General features: G+C 33.8%; 1 protein-coding gene across 6 annotated transcripts in view; it reads right to left on the bottom strand.

Moving 5' to 3' along the window:
* Positions 1–22,443, bottom strand: part of PAPOLA (poly(A) polymerase alpha) — a 53,421-nt gene that overhangs the window by 13,991 nt on the left and 16,987 nt on the right. For all 6 annotated transcript variants that reach the window (XM_018066057.1, XM_018066059.1, XM_018066061.1 and 3 more), the window contains exons 4-16: positions 20,952–21,033; positions 19,095–19,204; positions 18,576–18,629; positions 15,932–16,043; positions 15,197–15,286; positions 14,968–15,106; positions 13,374–13,446; positions 11,925–12,045; positions 10,897–10,981; positions 6,278–6,331; positions 5,626–5,745; positions 4,396–4,505; positions 1,852–1,973 (exon numbers count right to left, since the gene is read on the bottom strand). In XM_018066057.1, coding sequence (XP_017921546.1) covers positions 1,852–1,973; positions 4,396–4,505; positions 5,626–5,745; positions 6,278–6,331; positions 10,897–10,981; positions 11,925–12,045; positions 13,374–13,446; positions 14,968–15,106; positions 15,197–15,286; positions 15,932–16,043; positions 18,576–18,629; positions 19,095–19,204; positions 20,952–21,033 — 1,272 coding nt within the window. The remainder of the gene's footprint in view (positions 1–1,851; positions 1,974–4,395; positions 4,506–5,625; positions 5,746–6,277; positions 6,332–10,896; positions 10,982–11,924; positions 12,046–13,373; positions 13,447–14,967; positions 15,107–15,196; positions 15,287–15,931; positions 16,044–18,575; positions 18,630–19,094; positions 19,205–20,951; positions 21,034–22,443) is intronic.

Below are 22,443 nucleotides of genomic sequence, written 5' to 3'. Positions count from 1 at the left end.
CTTAAAAAATACCACATGATCTGGGGTTACATACATGCACTAAGAGTCTAAATAGATATACACTAAAATGTTGAGACAGGTGAAATCGGCAGTGATACTGTGGTTAAACTCTATTTGATACAATTTTTGGACTAAATAAATGTCTGCTCACTAATGATACATTTTATAACCGAGAAGATTTTATCTAGATACTACCTTAAGTAACAGAATGAAAAATTAATTTACTTTAATTACAAGCTAGTTGTTCCAAATATAACACTGCCATGTAAACAGGAGTTTTAGAAGTCTTTAATCTGAATTAAAGGTTTTAATTCAGTCTTTAATCTGAATTAAAGGTTTTAATTCAGTTTTTAATCTGAATTAAAGGTTCAGGAAAACCTAATTACTTCCTTTATAAATATTTCTATTTCACTAAAATGGCTAAGCATGGAAGAACATAATCTAATTATGCACATTCACTTCTAAAAACACATAAAATGGTTATATATTTTTGTATGCCGTAAACACACATGCAAGTATAGTTGCTTAAACCCATTAATAATGTGACACCAAGGTACAGAGGACAAACTTTTATTTTAAAAATAAAATAATTTAATGATAAATTCTGTTAACTTTATGGCAAAAAATAATAAGCTCAATAATAGGAAATATATTTTGTCACTTTCTAGATTAATTTGATAATTCATGAGGAGTAACAAATAAGCGTGTATGAAGGCTTTAATGTAATGCTATTTTTAAAAATGAAACATACTTTTATGTATTTTACACCTAAAAAAATAGTACCTCTATGTTACGAATAATAATGATGGTGGTGGTAACAGAAACAAACCTGGGGATTCAGTATGTGCCAGGCACTAATTTCACAGATTTAGGTATATTTTATCCTCACAAAATACATAATAAGGTAGGCAAAAGTACCACAATTCTAAGGCAAATCAAGAACATGATATTTATAATACAATTTGCCCAAGTGTCACAGCTAGGAGGCAGTGGAGCGTGAACTTGAACTGTGTGTTAACTTCTTCCCTTTCTTCCCAATCCCAGGCCCAGATAATAAACCATCATCCAGAAGGTAATAGTCCTTATCCTGTAATACATACTTTTATTTTGTATTCTATTTAAAAAAATATATTACAAACCTATGAATATCTGTACTTTTAACTATCTGTACTTTTAACCCAACATATGTACCTCGAGCTCACGTATTTTCACTGCTGTATTTCGTTTTAAAAACAAAACACTTTGGAAACCACTTAAAGTAAAAATGTTATTTCTGCACTAAAATTTTAATAAGTACACTATAATAAGTACAAATAAGAAAAACGTGGCTAACAAAAGTTATCCAACAGGAAGCATCAACAACAGAAGAACATAATACAAAACATTACCTCTGGTCACCACTGCCAGTCAGCTTATAGTAACTTCTAATTTTAAAATAATATACACATGCAATTCTTATAAAATAAAATCATTTTCATTTAAAAAGTCATATAATTTTACTTGATCTACATATTACGTAATTTAACTTTCTTTGCTTTTCAAAGGAAAGCACATACTAATGTGTGATGTTGAACTGGTAAGAAGAGATTTCTGAAAAGAGAACAAAAATATATACATAAAATAATGCTGTGAGGTACTTCAACTTATCTGAAGTCTGAAAGAAGTGTGTGTAAGTAACTGATTAGGAGCAAAGTTTCACATAATGGAATTTCCCCATGTAAGAGATTTTCAAAATGCTGTGATCTGTATTTCAAATACAACTTATCGACTGAGCCTAAATTCTGAAATACTGATAGGCTGGATACATAAAACATTGATTAGTAATGCTTTTTAAGTACTTTCTAAATTTACCTTTTTCTTTTTCTGAAGCACGTGACTAGGTAGTAGTTGATGGAGTTGCTTTCTTTTTACATGCATTGCAGCAATTTTCATGTCCACCTCAAACATCTTGCTGTTTATTGCTTGCCTATAAACTATACAAATAAGGAAATTGTTACAAGCAAAAGAAACATGCTAATAAAGGCAGTTAAACTCATTCATGAGAAGCTATTCTAAAGTAGGAACCCGTTCTTCGTTAATACTGCCTATCAGTAAAATTATCTGGTCAAAATGTCATCTCTGATCTGACATAATTCACTGCCTGAGCAAACTCTAATAAATGTCTTTCACCACAAGGTATACATAATGAATAAAAACAGAATATATTAATTCTTCCAGTGTAATAACTCTTAGAGTAATAAAAGAGTTAACTCCTCAAGGAGTGACAGAATTGGAGAAAAGAGGTTTCTTAAATTCATACTTATTTATGCTGCTGCTGCTGCTGCTAAGTCACTTTAGTCTTGTCCGACTCTGTGCAACCCCAGAGACGACAGCCCACCAGGCTCCCCCGTCCCTGGGATTCTATTTATGCTAGCAATATAATTTAAAATTCTAGACCAAGTATGTAACAACTGCAATAAATCAAAAGTCAGAAGGTATCCAAATGGAAAATATCACATGTTCTTGATATGGGGAGTATAGCAGGAAATAAGAAACCAAAAAAACCTCAAACTTCATTCTAGTGGAGAAACAAACAGAATAAAATGCAATGTATATTTCATATCAGATGGGTGATAAGTGCTATGGAGGAAAAAACTGAGTAGGGGAAGAAAACAGGAAGCTTAGCAGGGAGAGATTACATGCGAGTGGAGACTACATGAAAGCTGGTAAATAAGCTCAGAGTTACCTTGTGGGATCCTTTCTAGGATGAGCAAACACCAAGAACAAAAGGTCCTGAGCATGCTTGGGATGTCTGAGGAATGACAAAAAGGCCATGGGGAGAAGGAAAAGTAGAAGATCCGTAGGCCCTTATCTGTAATCCTAAAATCCCCAAAGACAAATTCTGAGCTGAACTATTTGTACCTATACTGTATGTAAATATTGTATAGAAATATTACCGTCTTTGACTATAGAACGTTGCTCCCCACTGGAAATATTACTTTATTACTTTCCTGACCTCAAGACACAGGGATAAAGGATTCTGAACTTATTACAAGTTTTATATACATATATAAAGAAATTTTATATATATATATATATGTACACAATTACAAATAAATGACATCAGAGTCATAATGAGAAGACTAGGTCACATAAAGGCTTGCAAACCACAGTAAGGATATGGACTGATTCAGAGTGAGAAGGGTATGCTTTTAGTAGGTGAGACACAATTTAGCTTAGTATCATCTGGATGCTGACTGAGAACAGATGAAGGGCAGAATAAGAAAAGTACAAAAATGGCAGTACTCCAAAAGACCAGTGGTAAGAGGCTTGGGTAAAAGCAGCAGAAATAGCAAATAGTAGCAAGAATCTCAATGTACTCTGAAAATAGGGACAAGATTTTTTTTTTAATAGGTTAATACCAAGTATGGGGGGAAACAGGATTCAAAGACTGCAAGATTTCTAACTTGAACAACTGTAAATTCACAGCTGCCAGATCTCATTTCCCACCTGAGATTAAAAAGATTTAACACTAAAGGAGACAAGGGCAAGAACTTAAGTTTTCAACATGTTACATTTGTTTTGTTAGAAAATCCCAAAGTATTCCATTAAAACGTTTCAAGATACAGGACAACCAAATATTTCTTTCCCCAATATGCTATAAAATCTTGATGGCTCATGAGTACAAACTATGATAAGCAGTTCAACAAGGTATAATGCACAAAAAATTTTCTAGTCCAAGTATCTCTACATGATTTGTTACTTCTGTAGAACCTTAGCTTCTGCCAACTACTTCTAGTAGTAAGGTTTTAGTTAAACCATACCACCTTCTATCTCAGGTCAATCCAAAATGTAACTCATATCGTATTCCCTATTCATGAACTGGAGAAGGAAATGGCAACCACTCCAGTATTCCTGCCTAGAGAATCCTCATGGGCAGAGCCTAGAGGGCTACAGTCCATGGGGCCGCAGAGTCGGACACAACAGAGCGACTAAGCACATTCATGCATTAAACCTTGAGTCTATAATTCACAGGATAAATAACCTCATTTCATCAAAGTTTAGCTTCAAAATTTTCTAAGGTTCAAGACTATTAAGGCAATCAGACACAGACTCAAGTCTTTTAAGAGAATCAAATATCCAGGCTATTTCTAATTTCATAAAGTAATCATAGGCAACTTAAAGTGATTCAACTGTTTAATTTTAGGTATACCACAAAAGGAAAAAATTATTTAACGTATTAGACATTACTGAAACTAATACCTAATCCAAAAATATTAAGGTTATTTTGATGATCACTGTAAAATAGTCCCAAGTAATTGCAAATTCCCAAGTTATTACAAATTCTACTATGGTATAAATGAAGACGATTCAAATATGCAAGTACATGTTTTGATTATCCAAGGAGAAATATACCTGTATCTGTGAAAGACTGAATATCATAGGTGAGATCAACACTCAGATTTTCAGAGTTTTCTGTTTTTTTAAACACTAACCCAATCACCCACATTGTGCGAAATTCTTCCCTGTAAAATAAAGAGTATCACAATAATTTATCAGGATTTCATGAAAACAGTTATCAATATGCTTCACAATCTGATGTACATGGAAAAACTCAGAATACAAATACACAAGCAAACTCAGTTATAAACCAAACTCCATCAAAACTCAACTGTCTCCTCTATATCTGCCCTCTGTATTTCTACTGCTTTATAAAAAACTGGAGTCCTACGACAAATATCCTCTTCATTATCTATGTACTAATAGCCAGTGTTTTTAATGATCAAAGAAATGTTACATATGATCAAGAAAGTTACAAATGTTACAATGATCAAGAAAGTTACATAAATTAACAATTTAGAAAAATCTGAAACAAAACTAGTCTAGATATAAAAATTTAACTAGACCTTAATATATAATTCCTTAAACTTTTAAAACTCTACTGAAAAGGTAGCATGAAGTCTGACCACAGCAGTAACAAAAATAATGGTTGATTCAGCTACTTTTGAACATTTAATGATACATCTATTGAATGGATAGGTCTTTTAATGACTAAGATTGCATCAACAGAAAAAATATGAAAAACTCAAATGGCAACTCTTTTACATGAATGCAAAAGAAATTAATCTGTAAAAACAGTAACAGCTATTCTATTACACCACCAACTTAAGTGATCTATTTACCAATTTTCAATCTTTGAAAAAAAAAACTATTAAAACTCCCCTTGCCCACCAAATAAAGTGGTTATAGGCAAAGTAGAATTTCATATACTTCATAAAACAGCAACAATCAAACTGGAAATTAACCTATAAAAGATCCTTAAAAGAGAGGTAGCTTTTAGTAACTTATGTTTTTAATGTCCCAGAATCCACAACAAAGCAAATTTTTGCAAGGTCAAACCAAAGCATTTTCACTTTGTAAAAAAAAATCAAAAAGCAAAGATTGATGTTTGATATAGCAACTATTCTAAAAACCACTCTATAAAAAGGGGAGAAAATATATTGCTAAAGTGAAGAATTTGAACTCACTGGTCTGACCCTGATGTGCTCAAAAGAATAGTGACTCAAATTATTAAAAACTGCCTATAAAACTTCCATGAGCAAAAGCTGAAAAGATGGGGAATCTAGATTTTAGAGGATTGCTTACTTGTCAGGATTTTCTTTGGGTGCTGGAAATGACTGGGGATTCACATGAGCCAGTGTAATAAACTCATTCTTCTCCAAACTTCCAACCAGGATTCGGATTTTTGATTCCACCAAGCCCACCCTGAACAAATGTCACTCATTATTAATGAAAATTATTTTTTAATTAAAAAATAAAACAAAATGCACAAAATCAAGTAAGTTTGTATAAAGCTATAATATGAAGATAACTTAAATACACAAGGGCAGTTCAACTGTCTCAATTCCCATAGATAAAATTAAAACCTTATGTTCTAGCTAAAAAATCATGAAGTAAAAACCACAGGGAGAAGCAAATCTAGTCACATTTCAAACTAGGAAAGTTACAAAAGACATCCCCAGAAATATTCACAGACAAAAAAATCAGTAAACTAGAAGAAAGCACTTTAAATACAGTTAAGAAATAATACATGGATCTCTATAAGACAAAAAAAAAGTTGTATATGGATCTCCGAATTTCTATACTTCCATTAAAACTTCCATTTAAGTAGTAAAGCTGCATTTATGAACAAAGTCAAACGATGTTTTAAGGACTTCCGTCTCCTACTGTGTTCTGGGGCTATCTGATTCGTTTTGAAGCACTGTTTTTGTTTTGTAAAGTCTAATCTGATACTCACCATTCTAGGCGCTGTTTTTCAGTTGGTGCACTTGCTAGAAGTACAATATAATGCCTTTGAAGATAAAGACAACATGCTATTTATTTCATTTAAGTGCTTTGTGCTGGATATTAACACCATAATGTAATAAGCTTCGTGACAGTTACAGATCAATTTAGCAAGAGAGAACTGCAATTTCAGTTTGCACGTAAAATCATAAAGACTAAATTCCACAAGTTTAGCGACTACTAGGCAAGTTTAATTCTTCTGTAAAAGAAAGTAATTTTACGAAAAATTACCCCCAAAGCAGCTTAATTCAAAAACGTTGACTAAACATCACTGATAATTTGGTTCAATGATTCTAGTGGAGTGCCTTATCTTTAAAGAGCCACCTCACTAAAATATAACCCACTAAAGGCAAAATTGCTTTGATGGAAATAAAGCACCAAGGCTTTAGCCACAAAAGCAGGATCACTAAATATACACATATTATATCAGTAATTTCAAAAATAGTATCCAATACATTATGCTTTTTAATTCAAATTAAAAGGCAGGAAAAATTAAACTGAATACTTAAGTAAGGCCTCATGATTTTTTTCAAACACTGAATTTCAATAACAAAGAAGCAGACATCTTTAACATGAGATTAACAAAGTAATGTGATTTCTATGTGGAATTCAATTCCATTCAAATTAGCACAAAATCAAGTTTTCAATTCAGAAAACACAATCATGACCTAGTATCTATCTTTAAATGTTTTTGAAACAAACTTTTTAAAACTAAAGTGTAACTCAACTTCATAAGACTGAAAAAAAAAAAATTCAATCCAATATACTTTTCTACAAAACCCATTTTAGAGGTGACAGAAGTCAAACTTCTCACCAGAAACTTTACCTCAGAAAGCAAACTGACATCATTACTGAATCCAGATACTAGTTGGAAAAGTCAGAGTATGACCACAATTTTAAATAAACTTCATGTATAAACTTAAGGTTAACAGAGATAATACACATAAATATGAACACATGCAGAGAGAAAAGTAAATATGCAGTCCAACTCCATAGACCAATACTTCCCTTCCTTCACCAGTTTAATTTGTTCAGCAATTATTTAGAGCAAACCAAATATATGGAACATGACAGATAGCCCAAATAAAAAGAAGTCAGAAGTCACATAAAAGCACTAAAGGCTCATGCATTTGACATATACAGAAAACTCTCTTAGGGCCCTAAATGCTCTTGTAAATCAATCAAAACCCTAATAAGCTCAGTAACCTGAGTTCCAATTTCCTGGGAGTTTGAAAATGGACAACAATCTTTAAAGGGCAGGCGGGGGGGGGGGGGGGGGGGGCAGGGGGTGCGGGCAGGTCTGGGAGGCAGGGGGTATGGAGAAAAAAATGAAAGTATAACAACTTGTAACAGGAGAAGACAAAGTATAAAAAGCAGGCATGCACACAAAAACTCAAGAAGACAAAGTTGTCTGGGTTCACCTATTAGGACAAAACTCAGATCTCCAAAACACTCTAGCACCACACTAGTGAAATAGATGCTCTTAATGACCATCTGAGTCTTTAACAAAAGCTTAAATGATACACAGTGTTCTCTATTTATGGCAAAATATAAAGTTCACTTGAACATAATCTCGTTGGCAATTAATTCAAAGTTTAAAGTTCTAAAGCTTAGAGAGTTCAACTTTGGTTCTTACTGAAATCCAAGGGGCCAGGGCAGGGGAGGGGTCTACTCTGCACATTGTTTACAATAAAGGCATCTGTTTAAATATAGTTGAAAGTGTTAAACAACCAACAAGTATGTATGCTGACATTAAACATTCTTGATTCAGCTACATTTAACCAAATATGAAGTGGGAGATATAAAACAGTAATTATGTTTAATAGAAATAACCTGCCATTAATAAGTTTCCTATCAGAGCACAGAGACTAAAAATAGGTCTAAATCTAGACTATATTTAATTTTGTTGCTGCTTCAAAAAAATACTATCCTCTATTTCACAATGTTATGATTGTGCTTAAGGTACTAAAATGGCTTCACAAGGCTTTGAAGCCAATGCAATAATGATTAACTTTTCCCCAAATTTAAAGATTATCAGTTTTCAATTAAAAGAAAAACCTAATAAAAATCTACCACAAATAAATTAAAACCTCTTTAAAAACACTTAATTTAGTTATTACCTCACAACTATTTATCCCCCCAAAAGCATCTTTTTAGGTAGGTTTCCTGGCCATTTCATCACATGAACATTTTCCCTGGGTAGGTAACAACTCAAGACATTATACCGAAAATCTAATTTATCTCTTTGGCAAAAATCTTTGAGATTCCATCTTTAAGTAACTCAGGTTTATAGAGTTCATTGTTCTTAAAGCTTTTAACACATTCTGAGGCTAAATTATTCTATATATACAGACTCCTTGAAATGATAAATTATTAGTCTTATTCCTGAGAACATTTAGTTTTTCTCCCCTAATACCTTTCCTTCCTTGTTTCCTAAGGAAACTGAAGATCTGAAGGAAGTCTTCACACTTCCTATGTCAACAGTGATTTACTTTACTGCTGGTTACTTATGTCAGCTTTAGTATCTTTAAGGGTAGAACATGAAAAGTATTTTCTTAAGACTGTAAAATTCCACAAGGCAATGTTATCCCTTTTCCACAAGCTTTCTAAGACAAGTGAAAATTTCCTTCCTGGTTTCCTCCCTTCCAAGAAAGGTAGGCAGGTAGACCACAGATGACTTAGAATCCTATACAAACAAAACACGTTCAGGATACACTTGAATAAGCTTAACCAACTTTGACAAGAAAAAAGCATTTCAATTCAGTTGAACAGCTAGTCTTTGGGGTATTTCATACAATATAGTAAAAGAAAAATTCAAACCTGGGAATACTCAGTCTAATGATAACAATTACAAATTTTTTAAGAGGAAAAATTTTTGAGAAAAGTTAAAACATAAGTGAATTTGGTATAGGTAAAATCAGCTGCTTGTTGTCATGTTTTCAAATTTTCCCAGGACTCACAGCTGAAATTATCTAATTTCCTCTTTTTGTTGCTACATCCTCATTTCTATGTTTCAAGTTATTTTTAATAACCTAAAATAATTTGTTTCAAGAGAATTCAGTAAAGATAATTAGTCAACAGACCACCTTACATGTACTTTTTGGCACAGGTTTTGAAGGATAACCTAAGTTTTAAAAGAAAAATTAAACAAGCATCAAAACACGCACACACACACACAAAAACCCTTCAAAGTTCTAGTAATACAAATTTAAATAGATGACAATATCAAGATTTGTTCAGCTTCAACACTAATCTTTCTTAAAGTGAAAAAAGAGAAAGAAACCACTTAAGTACGTACTTAGAAGAACTTCATTCTACCCACTTCTCATTCCTACAAGAAAATGGGACAAAAAGAAGAATCTATCTAGCTTCATCTTGGATTCTCAAGGATTAAGAGATCTTGACACTTCTACAAGATCAGTTTCTTTATTCTCTTTACAAGTAATCATGTGCTCTCTCATGCCAGTTTTTAAAGTATCAAAATATGTTTATTAGTTTAAATGTTCAAAGGTACTCGCTCAACAGTGGTTAAAATAAAAAACGATGCAAACTTGTCCACCAAATGGAAAAGCACAACTTATGGGGAATAGTAAGCAAGAACATTCACTGTTATGCTGTTTAAAATTTTTACTGACAATGCAGTGCTCCCAGAACACAACAATTAAGCTGGCTCCATTATTGCTTTTTCATGCAAAAGATACAGAAACAAAACACAGAGACATCATGAAGGTCATCATTCTTGTTTTTAATTGGGGAAATAGCATAAAGCAATCTTGCTTAGATTATTACAAAACACAATCCAACATAAGATCAAATGGTCAGGAAAGTTTCAAGCATTAAAGAAAAAAAATTTTTTTTAAGTGGGACTTTGGCAAGTTTTCAGCTCAGGGCAAATAAAAGTGCAAGTCCGTTTTTTTTTTTTAAAGTATGATTTATTATAACTTACAGTTTTCATCAAAACCAACACAATCAGGCTATTAACCTATACTGAAGTATTAAATCATTATATTAAAACCATTAGTAAAAAATATGACACCCACTGAGATTCCATGAAAATATTTGTAGAAATACTTGAGGGGCTTTATGAACAGTAGGGGGAAATGGTAGGCCAATCATGTACTGTAACGACTTAAAAACATTTTGCTGACTACATATATTGACATTTTCTTAGCTCTGCCTGTATTATAGAGAATCTTAAGAATAAGCTTCCAGAACTGGATGAAAATAATTACTTAGAAGAGAATATTAACTACAGATTTTAACAGTTCACTCCTTTGCCAAGGCATACAGATTTAGAGTTTTGGTGATGACTAGCAAACCCTCAGAACTGATGTTGCTACAAATGCAGAAATTCGGTTACATCAGCAGCAAAACTGTAGGGACTACACTATACCTTGACAAAATAATAATATGTTTTCTGAAACAGTATGCCCTTTGTGACAAGAAGAAAACTTGTATAGATGTTTAAAGGAAAATTCAAACTACATTAGTCTAGCAAGAGATGTCACATATGCTACCATTAAAACCAATACTTAAGAGAGCAACATGTCCGACATGCCTTAAAATACATACTTGTACTTTTGAAAGAAGTTTGGAGCTTCAAAAAGTTTGGACCACTCTGCCTTACTCAGCAAAATTTCATCTGTGATAGCAAGACCTAAATTAAAAACATATTAAAATATTTGCATGCTTCAGTCTAAGAATCTAGAATTTTAAAGATCTTTTAAATATACTACATGCATTCATTATAATCCTAAAATCATAATTTTAACACAGCAATTTTAGTCTATAAACTCTACAGCATAAAGATTCTTACATACGTACACTCTTTTCAAAAATAAAAAAAGCTGGAGAACTTGAGATCCATGTTTCTGGAAAATTGCCAATACTTTAAAATGCCATGCTCATAGAATTCCTCTCTCCTAAAACTGAAGCACTTGAGTTACCCAAGGAAAAAAAAAAATTTTTCCATAAACTTTCCTGCCCTTCTAAAAAAATTTCCTGTAAAAGGACAGTAACATCTTCCCATGAAGTACCCCTTTAGACTACAAAAACAACTTTACAAATCTGCTTTGAAGTTGGCAGTCATATAGCGGATTCTATTTCCTTGACTTGTGTCAAATTAAATAATCCAGTTCAAGCTACTTCCCTCAAAGACCATTTACCATAGCTACTCCTTCAAATTAGCAATACTCATAGGATTCAGAAGTTTAGAGGTTATTCCAAAACAGGGGGCAGTGTGGCCAAAATCCTACCCAAGCTTTTTCCAAGTATACAGCCTGCTAAAAGCCTCTCATGTCAATCAATGGAGAGAAACTGATTATTTAAAATTTCACATGGCAATAGTACGGCACTAAACCATAAAGGCCCAGCTAAGGACACAGCTTTAAAAGTTAAATCTTCCAACATATAATCAAGAATAATTTGCTTAAAAGAAATTAAACTGAGTTTTTCAATTCTCAAATATAATCTGTAATTAATAACACCACAATCCACTTTGGTGAATGCTTTCTTCCATTTAATTGAATACCCGATTACTGGGTGAACAATGGTATGTAAATCCTTCCTGTATAAAGGAGAGCATAAGGATAAACACTTACCTTGTTTAAACTCCTCAACCATGACCATCCGTGTTGAAACGGACACATTGTACGTGGAGTTCTGTTGTGGGTATGCTGGTGTAATTATAGGCATAAGATGGTACCTATCACTGGGGTTTACCTACATACAACAACAGCCAATCAGTTTCTTCAAGTACATAGTCAACAGATACTTGGACTTTTTACCCCTTGTTAAACTGAACCAATGATTAAATTTTATTTCATTCATAGCTGGAGTTGAGAAAGAAAAACCATGTAAAAAGACTTTTTTTTAAGGAATTCTTTACAGAAACTGTGACTTGGTCTTAACTAATAGGTTGTTTCGATCATTTGGGCATGATTACTCTGGTGACCTTACTAGAAACAGTGAGCCTGTTGAGCAAAATAAAGGTTCTAACTGGCACCTACTGATGTTTAGTTTTTCTCTTGTCAACAACAGAAATAGGGATGTACACACAATTACATTTTTGAGAAACGTCACATTACAGCATGTTCTGTGTAAAATGAACTTTAAACAAGCTGGAAACTTAGTCTTTAATATACCCTTAACTTATCAGGAGTAGAAGCTTATTAACACAGGGTACAACTACATTGTCCATGTTGGTATAATTTTAAAAGATAACAAAACAATTTAATAACTATTAATCTTAATCCATTTAACTAATGATGAAAGTGGCATTTTTTTGGACAGAAAAAACTGTAAATTCATATCCTTCCCAAATTAAATGTCTTGAGGTTTGGAAAACCTGAAAATACACAACCTGATGCCATTAACAAGGCTTAAAACTGAAAATATTTTTGATACTGTAATGAAAAATAGTGTAGATAAATAGAATTTTATAAACCTAGAAAGCCTTACAAACCTAAATTTCTTTTATCCATTAATAAAGTGCATGTTGTTAACATTTAAACTGAGTTAGCAGTGAAGGTCATAACTTCCAAAAAAGCAGAATGGAGGCTCCTCTTCAGCCCAACCATGCTTTTGTAATCTGAATTCGCCAGACCAATTTTTACAATTACATCATAGTAACTGAAGTGATATTGCTTAGACGTTATCTGCCATGATTAAACATTAAGCAACAGTTTTCCTACAATAACCCAATTTTAACAGAATATTTAGATCGAACAAAAAAAAATACAGGGATTTTTAGTATCCTTTTATTATTTTTAAGCACAAATGCCCACACAACTTTGACTTACAAGGTAGTTCTATATATAAATTGTTAGTGACTTTGATATTATAAACTACGTACAATTAAATGTGGTTCCAAGGTACATAATTATGCTTCTCACAGCAGAGGACAATTCTAGTTGAGATTAAAAAGAAAATGTGATACGAACATGTCCACTCATACGTAACAGAATGGGAAGTCTCCCTCAGTTTATGCAGATGACTTCTACTCGTTATTGCACAGTGTGAATTTGTAGGGGAAAAAATAATACACTAACCCTTGGGTCCCATACAGGCAAATTAAGATTGCATTCTTCAGGCTGTTTCAATAGGACTGGATTTGGCCATTCCCTGTTTAAAAAGATTGTAGCACTTGATAAGACTACTGGATATTACCATCTACACGTATTTTGCTAAACATACAGCATTTGTGAATGTGATTCTTCTTCATTCATTTTGCACTCTTGGTATATATAACTTTTTACTCCTCTGTCGACATTAAGACTATTTGGATTAATTTTTTCCTATGAAATTAACTCCAACCACCTGGTAGCTTTCTCAGACTGAAGTCAAACATCTTCTCTACCTCTCAAAGAACTGATAAAGCACTATTCAAATTAAAAAGTACTACCCCAAGACAATCTGATGTGTTCATCTCAATGTTGAACAGGACAGAATCTCCCATGAAAAGACAAAAACCCTATCTTTATGCTAGCTCCAAAGAAAACCCAGGATGAAAAGCTTAATTCATTACAGGCAAAGGAGTATGAATAATTATAATCTCTATCTCATGACTTAAAGGTTATTAATATGAATATGAGTAATGATGTGAACACTGTTTTAAAGCTGTGTCCTGTGAGTTAGCTACTCAAACAGTTGGCACCTTTAGTATCAAGATTGTTGTTGCTGTTCATTCATAAGTTGTGCCTGACTCTTTGCGAACCCATGGACTGCACCACACAGTATCAAGATTAGCTTCTTAAAAATAGTATTTGCTATGTACGTGCAGCATTAAGAGAAATTCTGACATTTTTCTCACCAATTTTGGTTATATATAATTAAATGCTATCAAATCCATAAATTACAGGGTGTGTTCTGAAAAGTGTGACAAAGCTCTAATTATAACTGTCTCTGAATAACTCTTAATTTTTATAAAACTACTAAAACACTATTTTAGAGGGAGAAGGTAGAGAGGTTGACACAAATACGGAAGACAAACCTTTCAGATCAATTTGATTAAAAACCAAGAACTCTAACCTTTTGGGTCAAAGCAACTAATATGAAATAGCAATCTTTCCTACCTATATAATGGTTGACAAATGTGACCAAGCTTAAATGAGGAAGAGCTTTAAAAAAACCTTTCCTGGTTTAATAATTAATCTCAAAGGGATAATCAATTGCTTTTCAAGCACTTATAGTTACCCTTAAAAGTTATATAAACATTTATATCTTTAATATTCTACCAAAGATAAATGGGCAGCTGAAAGCAAAACAACCATGAGAAACTGTCTACAGATTTAGAAGAATTCAAAGAGTAAACGAGGTGTCAAGTTTTATCCAAAGTAATTAATATCCCAACCTATCAACTCACTGCATTTTAGCAAACATTACAGCTAAAATTCAGTCTGTTTGGAGAGTAGGTTTACGCATGGATGTACAAACAGGACCTGCCCTACTACCCTGGGAAAGCTGGCAAAAGGAACAGAATTAGGCTTGTCACTTTACATACAACATGATCTCCCCAAGGCTATCTACACTGCTACATCGTGAACTTAAATTTGAATCTGAGACCAGCTGCAGAAATGTCATAGAAATAAGACTAAACTTCAGTGTCTACAATCAATTTTATTTTAATATAATCTAAACACATACCATTTAGAAAATACCAAGAAAAATTTATGTACAAGAGTTGATGCTATTGCATTTGGATAAAGCTGGCAAGTTCTTGCTACTAGCATAGCCCAGGAAACACCACCGAGGAAACCTAATATATTGGAATAGATGTTGTGGCCTGTTGATAGGGAAAAGCAAAAAGGAAAGGTTAGTGTTGAACAAAAGCTTAAACATGTTTAATAAGCTAGCCAACAAATTCTGAACTCACGTTTGGCCCACAGTTTGATAGCTCTCAGGGTTAACCTGAAGTTGTCAATGTTTGGTACTAGATGTAAAATTTCATCGGTTACCCTGCAACCTGATTAACAGGAGTAAAAAGAAAAAATAAATAAATCATCAACGGTTTAATCAGAGTATTTCTTTTAAATTTTCTGAGACTAATGTCAAATTAAATAAAAATCTGCTTGGTAAAATCAGTAATGTTAATAAAGAGGCACTACAAGCACTAACCTAAACTAAAGAATCTGAACTGTACTCTGCTTCGTCTCAAATCTTCAACCCAGAATTAGAATGTCTTCCAGTTCAGACACACTGAATAAAGCATGATCCACTTAACTCTCTAAGAACTGTTCTTTAAGAGCGCTGTAACAAGCAATGCTAAAGTAAGTGTTCAAATGCAGCAACGTTATGAAAATGTTATGAAGGTTATCGGGATCAAAATTTAAACAGTTACACAGTGAGACCTAAAGCTCTAGCAACAGAGTACAAATGTCAGACAGTATTTAAAATTTCCAGAGAGCAAAGAAATAATAGTGCAAGACATCAACGAGTACAACAAATTACTAAATATCTCACTGCAGTCTATTAAGTAAAAAGCTCATTTTATATGACTCACAGATAAATAATAGGACTATTAAAAGCTTCATTACAAAACCTGAGTTGAAAGCCATTTCATATTTGACCAAAACTGCTATTATGTAAAAGGAAGTAGGCTTTTACATACCGTTAAGACTTCTTATACATCTTATATCTAAGTTTTTAAGCAGACTGTCATCTCTTAAATCCAAGTCTTCTGGAATAGTCTGCAGTGCTAATCTTGCAAACAAAATATCAATCTAAAACAAAAACAAAGTTTAACGCTCCGTATCTGTCAAACTGTTTTTTGAACTTTTCATTTTATACAGGAATATAGTTGATTAACAATGTTGTATTAGTTTCAGCTATACAGCAAAATTATTCAGTTATACATATGCATGTACTAGTCTTTTCCAAACCAGTTTTAAGACATTTCTTTAAAAAAAAAAACACTTAATATTCCTTAAAATCAGAATCTTTTCATCAGCTGTTAACATGACAATTCCAAAAGCTCAAACAAAATTCTTACCATAGGTATTTTTACCAGATCTTAAAGCATGATAATACTAAACTGAACTTTTATAAATAGTTACTCGTCATTTTAATCATACTTACTAAGTTTAATTCACTACCCTTGCTAAATGTTACATACTGGATTACTTAGTTAACTGTTTAAGTTTCCATCCATTAATACGTGAACTGTGTATTGATTATATGCTGAAAGGTTCCCAAATATAAGGCTAATATGATTAAATCTGGCCCAAATAAACATGTCAGGAAGCTTCTTGTATTTATGAACTTACGTATTTATAATATTACAGTCTATTTCTCCATCTTAGTTTTGACTAACAGAAACAAAAACTGGCTAATTTTGAGGTCTATTCATAGAATGCTACTGACAAAATTGGGTTTTTTTTCTTTTTTCAAGGAAAGGTGGAAGCAAAAGAAAACTTGGCAAAGATTTGGTAATTATTCCTGAGAGCATGATTTCATGGTTCCAAACTCTGCTACTAGAGAAACAAGTCTTTTTATAAGACCACTTTAAAAAGGTATACTTTAAGAGCTTACTGTGAAAAGTCATTTAACATGCACCTACCTATAAGATCAGGAAAAAAACTACACAAATCAAGTTTTTGGTATAGTCTAATTTTCCAATGATACAGATACCAAAATCTAGTATCTCCCTCAATTTAGACAGGAATAATAAAGACTACGAACTTCCCTGGTGACTCAAGACGGTAAAGCGTCTGCCTACAATGGGGGAGACCCAGGTTCAATCCCTGTAAGATCCTCTGGAGAAGGAAATGGCAACCCCCTTCAGTACTCTTGCTTGGAAAACCCCATGGACAGATGAGCATGGTAGGCTACAGACATAGGGTCGCAAAGAGTCGGATACAACTGAGCGACTTGACTTTCACTTTCAATAAAGACTACATGCTTAAAGAAGGGAAAATTATAAACTCAAAAAGCAACTCAGTGGTAACAAACACATTAAATATTTCAACTAACCATCTGACGTTTGTCTCCATTCTGAAAGTTTACACAATGAGGCGGGTCTTCACCAAAAAATAAAAACTTGGGAAAACAAGGCATCACCTACATTACAGGTTGTTTTTTATATTTAATAAATTGACAGTAAGTATGGCTCAGCTGGTAAAGAATCCGCCTGCAGTGAGGGAGAGCTGGGTTCGATTCCTGGGTCAGGGAGATCCCCTGGAGAAGGGGAAGGCTACCCACTCCAGTATTCTGGCCTGGAGAATTCCATGGAGTCCATGGGGTTGCAAAGAGTCGGACACAACTGAGTGACTTTCACTTTAGTAAATCAAAACTGCCTGAACTTGATAATCCTTTACCGAATTTAGCATTTTATGTCAACGTATTAGTCATATATATCAGGCACCTTATGCAGCAATTACAAAAACCACTTTTTCAAAAGTGAAGCATTATCTTTCCAGTTTGTAAACTTCACAACTAGAATTACTATCAGCGGTGCTCCAGCACCATCATGTGTGCGGAAGTAACGTAACAAATGCTGGAGCTGCTGCACTGTCAGCCTTGTTGCAGCTGCTGCCATGACACGCTGAAGACAGCAGAGAAAACGGCCCGTCACCTCAAGAACCTGAGCTCAGCTACCCCCCTCTATCAGAAAACACTCCAGGGATTTCCCTGGTAGTCCAATGGCTAAGACTCCAAGCTCCCAATGCAGGGGGCCTGGGTTTGATCCCTGGTCAGGGAACTAGATCCCACATACCACAACTAAAGACCCTGTGTGCCTCAATTAAGACCCAGAGCAGCTAAATAATTTAAAAAAAAAAAAAAAAAAGAAAGAAAACACTCCAGCACACACACCACCAGGCCACGATTTCCTCTCAACTTCTTACATATTTCACTTAAATGAAAGTCAAGGAAAAGTTCTATTTGCAAAAATACACTGTTATATTGCTTTCAGTTCAGTTCAGTAGCTCAGTCATGTCTCTTTGTGACCCATGGACTGCCTTAGTGAGATTAAAAGTACATAGAATCTGCATATGGAAAGCCTATCAAGGAAACTGTTCTGCAGCAGCATTTCAAAGTCAGTACATTTCTGTCTGTATTTTAACTTCTAGTTGCACAAGTCTCTTTTTTTAAAAAAGGACAAAAAATGTTATAAAAGAACAGGTTACCATTTCCATTAAAAAAAAATTCTTATTAATATCACACCATCTCACCAATTACAAAACTCTAAATAAATCAAGTTTTTAACCTGCATCTATCAAAATTACAATAGTAAGAACTGTCTATTTGAACCTTACCTCTATCCCATCAAAACACAGTTTGATAACTGGTACAAATGCCTCTTCAACAGCCTGTGAGAAAATTAAGTTAAGTTTAGTGTCTCTGAAACCATACATTAGAATTATACTAGTTTTAGTACACTTAAATAAATGCAATACTTAAAACTGTTTAAATATAATTTACCATAATGCCTGACACAAACTAGGTTCTCAGTAAATACTTTAAGACACTAGAATCCTAAATCAGACAAGCCTTGGTTCAAACCCTTGATCTCTGCTACTATGATTATGATGATGGCCAAGTTGCTTAGTGTTTATTTTCTTTGCCTCACTTCCTACTCTGTACATGAGATTACAGATTTATGATTTTTAGACTGCTGTAAAGAATAAAATACAAGCATGTATTATCTTAAGCTTAAAAGGGTCTGGCAAATTACAAGAGTTCAATAAAGTTGATAGCTACACCATAAAAAACTCATGCAACTGACTAAATTGACTTTTTTAATTCCTCCCCTTTCACCCAGAACATTTACATACTCTTAAATCTTTTACTTCTTCCTGTAATTTCAACTTATCATAGAATGAGGTGAAAAAATCACTTCGATCAACATGTCTTGGTGCAACACACAATGCATCAATATCAGCACCTAGAAAAAAAATTAAGTCCAACTATTAATTAGTATTACAAGAAAATTATTTTGCACCTTATCATGGCAGTAGTTGACAGTAATGAGCCTCTAAAACTGCACCCCTTTCCTCAAAAAAAAAAAAAAAAAAAGAAAAGCTACCAGTCAGTATAATAAAAACATGACCCTAATTGATGGGATATATTTTTTCCTAAAGCAACTTCTATTTGCAATGGCCCAGGTCAACTGGGAGTCAAAGAAACCTGACTCAGATGGGAACTTTTATGATAAGAGAAGGAATTAGTCAAGAATACACCCAGTATCTTGGTGTCACTAGTCACAGCCATGTTCATCAGGGAAACAAAAAGCATACAGTTACTGTCTGTACATTATGACTGCTGCTTCCAGGCTCCTATCTGCACCTAAACGGGACCTATACACTGCAAGAAGCACCATCGGCAAGAATCCAAAAAGGTAGACCATGTAAGACGGTTGCTATTAATTTAGGACCTGATAGAAGGCCAGCATTGAGTACATAAGGAAGCACACAAAAAAATGATCAAAACCAGTAACTGGGGTCATAAACAGAGGAGATCAATATGAAATCAGGTCAACATGGTCATTTTCCTAAAAGACTCAATACCTGAGGCACTAACTCTGAAGGCAGGACATCTGGCGTATTCATGAAGGGAGAAAAGAACGTAAAGTTCACAGCAAACATCCAAAGCAAACGCACTGCTTCCAGCACAGAGCAGCAGAAGGTGGGGAGAAGGAATAACGCCACAATGCAGAGAATACCAGACTGGCAGATAACTGTTTCCAAAAGTCTTTACTCAATTTGTTACCATACTGTTTCTATCTTATGCTTTGGTCTTTTTGGCCAGGATGCAGGTGAGATCTTAGCTCCCACATCCCCTGCACTGCAAAGCCAAGTCTTAAACACTGGACCACCAGGGACTGTCCCGACAGTTTTAACAGAGGCTAGTGGTTAATGGTTGAAAACTACAGCCTCAGACTGCCAGAGTTAGAATCCTAGCTCTGCAAGGAGATGGCTAGAAGCAACTGTTTAAGTTGTATTGTCTCTTTAAGTCTCAGACTCCTATCTGTTACATAAGAATACTGAACAATAAATAAGATCATGAAGACCAAAGGCTTACTAACTACGCTCAGTTAAAAAAAAAAAAAAAAAAAGACCTCAATAATGTTCTCCCCAACAGGGGGAAAAACCTGCAAATGTAACTAAGAAAATATTATTAGTGATTGATACTGACTGAAGATACACATTTTTTTGTTTGTTTTTTTCCTTAAGTATATTTCATGACTTTGTAATAAAAAGGAAAAGGAAAACCACGGATTTCCCCCGCAAAACTTTAATTCATTTTTGTTCTGATTTCCAAACTGATATTCTTCAGGTAGACCAAATGATATACAGAGCAGCACTGCCCAAAATCACTCCCCAATGGCAAAAATTGTACTTTACGTGCACTTTCTAATATGATAGCCACTAACCACTTGTGGTTATTCAACAATGAAAATATGGGTAATTCTATTACACATAAATTTATTTTACTCAGTACTACATTGAAGAGTACAGGTATAGAAGGCATCACTTTATATCATTCTTCTTATCAAATTTAGGCTTCCTGAAGTACTTCCATACAAACCTAAGTTGTATAACAATACACCATAAGTAACTGAGATGGATGTGCTTACAATTTTTTTTCATTTTAAAAGTATTCTTTCTCAAGATAATTAAAACAGTATTTACCTTTTGTATGTACTCCTAATCTATAAGATCCAAATGTAAAAATTTTCCCACCAACATTTTCAATTACAGACTGTGGAAGATTCTGTTGAAGCAAATAAAAAATTAGTCATTTTGCCAGTGGAGCACAAAGGTAACTATTTCAAGTAACACTGTACATTAGACAAAAAAACAAAACACTTTCCATGCAAATTTATATACAAGGAAAACAAACTATAAGCTCTATAAAATACCAGGCCTTCACAGATTAACCTAACTTGAAATTTAAGCAATTTTCAACTTTTAATCAGTGCTAATATTTTGTCACATTTTTGGAAACTGCTATAAAGACGACGGTGGTCGAGGAAATCATGTAATTCCACAGAAGCAATATTAGAATAACATATTTTAATCATGACAAGGTGCTGCATAAATCATCAATGTGAGAATATAACGGTATTTTACTGCATCAAGAGTGACTTTAAGGCCAATAATGCTACTCTTAATAGTTCAGTAGGATGATTTAATAGTTTAGTGGGATGATTCTGAGAAAAATGAAACTTACTGGTGATTTTCATCTTCCTGACCCTGGCACTACTACACTATGGAGAATACTTAACCGCCCCTGGGGATAAGGAGGATAATGTCTCTCCACACACACAAAGTCTTCATGTGTGCTAGGTCAGTCTCTCTGAACTTTCTAATTCCTCAGTGAAATCTTGTTCAGTAGGAGAACATAAAGACAGCTCTTCCCCACCACCCTTCCAAAAACACCAAATTGTTACTCCATACTCCTAAACACAAACTGTAACAAGCTCAGGGACTCTCTTGTTTCTTAATTAATACATCACAGAAAAGCAATTCAATTGAAAACTTTTTTTAAGTGTCAGAATACAGGATGGCAAATAAATCAAACTAAGTGAAAATTCAAATTTTATATAAAATTTCCCAAATATTTATAAATTAATTGTAACTAATACATTAAAAATTCTCTACTGATTTAACTGGAGATATTTTTGGTTGTCACAGTTTGGGGAGACCAGACAGGGGCAGTGCATTTAATTGGAAGAGTGCTGCTTTTAACATCTTCCAGCATAATCCCTAAAAAAGAACTATATAAGGAATTCCCTGGTCGTCCAGTGGTTTAGATTCTGCAAGGGCACAGGTTCAATCCTGGGTTGGGGAACTGGATCCAAAGAGAGACCTATGTGGTTCAAGTGTATCAACAGTGTCAATATGAAGAAATTCTGCATCAAGTCTTAAAACCAACAAAAGAAGAAATGCCCAGAAGAGGGAAAAGAGGAAAAGAGACATGAAAGATCAAACCCGTAAAGCCTAACTGCTAAAGTCTCATTCTCTAACCAATTTACTACTGACAGCCTAGAGAGAAAAGGACACAAATGTGACTAGGAATGAGCATTAATTTCACCAAGTGAAAGTCACTCAGTCGTGTCCAACTCTTTGTGACCCTCATGGACTATATACAGTCCATGGAATTCTCCAGGCCAGAATACTG

This window comes from Capra hircus, chromosome 21 (genome assembly GCF_001704415.2).
Source record: "Capra hircus breed San Clemente chromosome 21, ASM170441v1, whole genome shotgun sequence".
NCBI lineage: Eukaryota > Metazoa > Chordata > Mammalia > Artiodactyla > Bovidae > Capra > Capra hircus.
This window is presented reverse-complemented; position numbering and strand designations above follow the sequence as displayed.